The 5,000-nt window shown below is 43.2% G+C and overlaps 1 protein-coding gene across 5 annotated transcripts in view; it reads right to left on the bottom strand.

The window, feature by feature from the left end:
- Positions 1-5,000, bottom strand: part of RUNX1T1 (runt related transcription factor 1; translocated to, 1 (cyclin D related)) — a 139,389-nt gene that overhangs the window by 282 nt on the left and 134,107 nt on the right. For all 5 annotated transcript variants that reach the window (XM_015562301.1, XM_015562299.1, XM_015562303.1 and 2 more), the window contains exon 11: positions 1-1,642. This exon is cut by the window's left edge and continues 282 nt beyond it. In XM_015562301.1, coding sequence (XP_015417787.1) covers positions 1,367-1,642 — 276 coding nt within the window. In that variant the 3' untranslated portion in view covers positions 1-1,366. The remainder of the gene's footprint in view (positions 1,643-5,000) is intronic.

The following is a 5,000-nucleotide window of genomic DNA, read 5'->3' as shown; positions in this document are numbered from 1 at the left end:
AAAACACCAAGGTTAGCATTCCATGAACATGCTGGTTTTCAGGAAAAAAAATCCTAGAAGAGAGTGAAATAGCAGCTCCGAAAGATTTTTTTTCTTTGCTTTTTTCTTTTCTTGAGGACAACCAAAAAAAGTCTTTTTCCCCCCCGAACTACTAGAGAAATATCACTAATACATATAGATATAAAAGCAGCATAGAAAGATACAGGTTTCTCATCAACTAGGAATAAAGAGACTAAATGCGGGCGTATGGTTAAACTACAATGCATCTTCACATTTGTCCAACACATTTACAAGAAAAACACCATTGGAAACCTCACAGGACAGAAGTGTTTTCACACGAAGAGAACTACTCGTCTTTAATTAAAAAATCTAAACAGGGCAGGGTTGAAAATTTGGAAAGGGGCTGGAGCTGGAGCCACCATTTTTTAAAAAGTATTTTTCAATATAAAAATGAATGAGCTGGAATAGACCCAATGTCTTATTCTGTGGAATCTCGCAAAAGTGAATAAACGTGGAATGGGTTAGTTAGGGCAGCGACTGATGTCAGAGCTGCCAGAATGCTAATTAACTGCAGGCTGAATCTCTTAACCTGTGTGTGTGTGTGTGTGTGTGTGTGTGTGTGTAAAGGAGCTTTTTGTATTAGGGCTTTTTTTTTTTCTCTCTCTTGCTGCTGTATCCATACATCCCACTGCAAATCATCTTTCATTTTTCATTCTGTTGACCTGGATATTATTTCTTTTCAGAAACTGGGGGTGGGGGGGAGAGGGGGGAAACGAACATCTGTTTCTCCTTCCAATATGCTGCACATATGTGTGTTTTGTAGCGGGTCTTCAGAGTTCAGTTAGCAACCCATGGACGCCATTCATCTTCTTGTTAAAGCGTCTACCACTGTAGCCAATGCTCATGCCCTGGAGGGTTTTCCTCTGTTTTTTTCCTTTTTTCCCCCCCATTATTGTATATCAGGAACACTGTGTCTTAATCTTAGCATTTTGCTTTCAACAGCAATTAGCAATCTCTTGGTTTGCTGTTTGGTAAAGCATCGGTTAATGAGGTCATCTAGTTTAAAATCCCAGCTACTGGCGAATAACAGGGAGGAGGTCAAATCTATCATTTCATGTTATATTCTCTGCTCTCTTTTCAGTTCTCTAAGGAGGAGATTATCTTTGTTATCCACAGTAAGTCCTTACGACCCGTGACTGGCCCTCTGTCTTCCTACCGGGTAGGTTCTCTCTTGCTCAAGGACTGCAATAGGAAAGTTCATCTACACACAAACAAACAAACAAAAAGAACTTCGAGCATCTGAGGATGAAGAATTGGTTTCGTGTTGGTTGTGTTGTTGTTTCCTTGGACAGTTCGGAGTTCACATCTAGCGAGGGGTTGTCTCTATGGTGGACGGGGTCCCCGGGGTGGTTGACCTCGGGGTGGCTGCTGGTGGGGTGTCCATCGGGCTCCCGGCCCCGCTGCTGGGCGTGACCGAGGAGCTGACGGCGGGCGTGTCCCCCTGCGGCTGGGCCTGCAGGGTCTGTCCACAGATGTGGTGGTGCTTTTCCCAGTCTTTGTGCTGGCAAAACGAGCCGCAGTACCGAGCCGTGTTGCAGCCGCTGCAGGTCTCACTCGCTTTTCGGCCACAGTTCCAGCAACTCTAAGGGAGAAGGCAAAACAAAGCAAAATCCCAAATGAATCCACTGTCCAAACCGAGGTCTGGGGGACTGTGCTGGGAAGCACTGCCCCCTTTCCTTTTTTTTAAATACATTTTTATTGGTTTTGGAGAGGAAGGGAGAGAGAGAGAGAGAAACGTCAATGATGAGAGAATCATTGACTGGCTGCCTCCTGCTCGCCCCCTACTGGGGATCAAGCCTGCAACCCGGGCATGTGCCCTTGACCGGAATCAACCCCGAGCCGACATTCTATCCACTGAGCCAAACCAGCTAGGGCCTGCCGCCTTATTTTCAAGAACTCTGTGGTAAGAATGAAAACTCCAGGCGTATGTGTGTATACACACTAAACACACAGAGATGCAGGTTTTGGTGTGATGGCTGCCCAAACATCTCTGCCAACCACTCTTGTGACATCTCACACACTGGCTGGAGCTGCTTTCTGCTTTAACTGTAAAGTCCCTTCCTTTTAGGTTTGCTGTATCTACCGCATTTTCCCACCTAATACCAGTACCGCCATGGTCGCACACAAATATATCGCTCTTGGCAGAGGCATCTTCCTTCCAGATAGAACAGAAATTACAAAGGGCCTACAAGAACCCTATATGAGACTCAAAGAAATGTAACGAAGATAGAGTATTCTATTCCTGGCTCTATCAGACAGAGATTGAGATAAGACCCCCTTTAACCTCTCCGTGCATTTAGTTGTCCCCACTGCACTCAGTCATTCAGTGTACCTGATAAGCAAACTCAGTTTGGTTTGCTTGTTCTCTAAGCGCCCAGAACAGTGCCTGATATATATAACAGGTGCTCAATAAATATTTGAATGAATCTGAGTATACTTCATTTGACTTTGAGAAACTAGAGATACTAAAACTGCATAAATAATAAGGCATTTTATTTACATACAATGCATTGCAGTTGATGGCGTTCCTTCTAGCTTAGCGACTCTGTGTAGTCAGAAAAGTGGAGGAAACGAAAAACTTAGACCTTAGCAAGCCCGATGCTAATAGTGCTTTCAAGAAGTGAAATAAGCTCAAATGAGGTTGCCTCTGAGATTTAAACTTTGAAATAGTCACATCATGAATCAGAGCACAATGTATTAGAGACGGAAGAGCACCTGCATAGGACAGATCGCAGGGAAGAAAGGAGATTTGGGGAGGAGCTAAAAGGTAAAGTCCCTCAGGCACCCTAGGAGGGGGTGAAACCTCAGGAAGCCCACTTTAAATTTCCTACAGTAGTTCCTTTGGAAAGACCAACCCCATTGCAAATGCTATATAAGGGGATCTTAGCCCTGTGCAGTCATCTTTTTAAAAAAATATATTTTAAAATACATTTTATTGATTTTTTACAGAGGGGAAGGGAGAGGGGTAGAGAGTTAGAAACATCGATGAGAGAGAAACATCGATCAGCCACCTCCTGCACACTCCCGACTGGGTATGTGCCTGCAACCAAGGTACATGCCCTTGACTGGAATCGAACCTGGGACCCTTGAGTCCGCAGGCCGACGCTCTATCCACTGAGCCAAACCAGTTAGGGCCAGTCATCTTTTTGTCTTAATCTTCCTTGGTTTTGGTTATTTCCTTGCAAAACAAACTTCTGTTGAGTGCAATGTAATGATCTTTAGTGTGAAGTTAAGTTGTGTGACCTTCTGTAGAGTTCTTTTACTTTTGGGAATGGCTGTGTCACAATTAAAATGCATTTTTTAAAAGTCCTAATATATAAATATTAAAAACCTCTCCACTGTGTGCCCTGCACTTGTTTTACTTTTAGCATGCTGGTTGTGTGGCTTCTGGTGGGTTCGTGAGCCTACCCTGAATATCCCAGGGGAAGGTCAGCCCGCCACCCTAACATGTGTGGCTTTACCACCATGCAAAACAGGCAGAGAAATGTTTAGCAGTCCTCCTAACTTTGCTAGGAAATAAAGGGCCTTCTGGAGTTTCACGTGTTTAAAGCCTAGGAACTCCAGAACTCAACTTTAAAACTTCTAGAAAGAGCTCAGCTCTACATTCTTATTTCTTTATTATTCAGAAATTATGGCCCCAGGAAGGGGGAAAATAAAATCCAAAAAAACCTCAAGATCTCAAACGCTGGTCCATGGAGGTGTTTTAAAGGAACATACCTGAGGAAATACATGTTCACATCGTGAAATAAAATAAAATTACAATTAACAATCAGTACTGGCACAAATTTTTTTTTTCTACTTTAATTTAACCAGGAAAATAACTCAAAAGATGTGTACTTCTGATCCGAGGTTTCATTGCAAAACTTGAAGCCCTTCTTCTTCAAAATTAATTCCATTGCATTTGCATGTACAAATGACCCCATAAAGTCGTGGACAAACGTGGGCCTGGCCCTTAGGAGCCGTGAGGTGACACGACACTCAGAGTGAAGTTTAATTCCTGGAAGTTTAGTCACTTTTAAAAAATATATATATTTTATTGATTTTTTTTACAGAGAGGAAGGTAGAGGGATAGAGGGTCAGAAACATTGATGGGAGAGAAACATCAATCAGCTGCCTCCTGCACACCTCCTACTGGGGATGTGCCCGCAACCAAGGTACATGCCCTTGACCGGGATCGAACCTGGGACCTTTCAGTCCACAGGCCGATGCCCTATCCACTGAGCCAAACCGGTTAGGGCGGTTTAGTCACTTTTAGAAGAATGCCAGGTGGATCGTGGAACAAACGCAGCAAATACTTGAAATTACTAAATGACAGCAGAAAATTCCAATTAGAGAACAGAGACTCAGATCCAAAACAATATTTTAAGGAAATTAAATATCTATGTAAGTCAAGTGGCTTCTTTAAAATACACCCTGGTGTGAGGGTATTCTCTGGCAGAGGCACATTTTGGCAGACACAATAGTGGTAACTGCCTGAGACTCAACGCAACCGTCAGATTGAAATCAGATGGCAACCTCCTCCATTTCAGCTGATTAAACACACAGGCTACACACCAGGTAATTACAGAGGCATGTGTTGGGGGGTTGGATAGAGGAGACAGGATGGGGACTTCTTTTATTTTTAAAGTGTTTTCAAAGATGGGAACAATTTTACAAATAAAAAAAAATGGAATTATGCCAAATATAGAAACAGATGTTTTGGATCATGAAGCTGCTGGGAATTGAGTCTTCGTGTCTTTGTACGGCCGGATTCTGACCCAGGATTCAAGGGCTCTTGCTAATTTTACCTCTATCCCCATTCCCAAGTTGTTGGATCAGATTCATTTACCACCCACAGCTGGGAAAAAACAACCTTCAGCGGGAGGAAGGTACAACAAAGAGCAATTCAAATGACCTGGTGGGGAAAGACACAAACGAACCACAAATTTTTTCCTCTTGAC

Source organism: Myotis davidii, unplaced genomic scaffold (assembly GCF_000327345.1).
Source record: "Myotis davidii unplaced genomic scaffold, ASM32734v1 scaffold317, whole genome shotgun sequence".
Classification (NCBI taxonomy): Eukaryota; Metazoa; Chordata; class Mammalia; order Chiroptera; family Vespertilionidae; genus Myotis; species Myotis davidii.
Note: the sequence above shows the minus strand (reverse complement) of the source record. Positions and strands in the feature narration are given on the sequence as shown.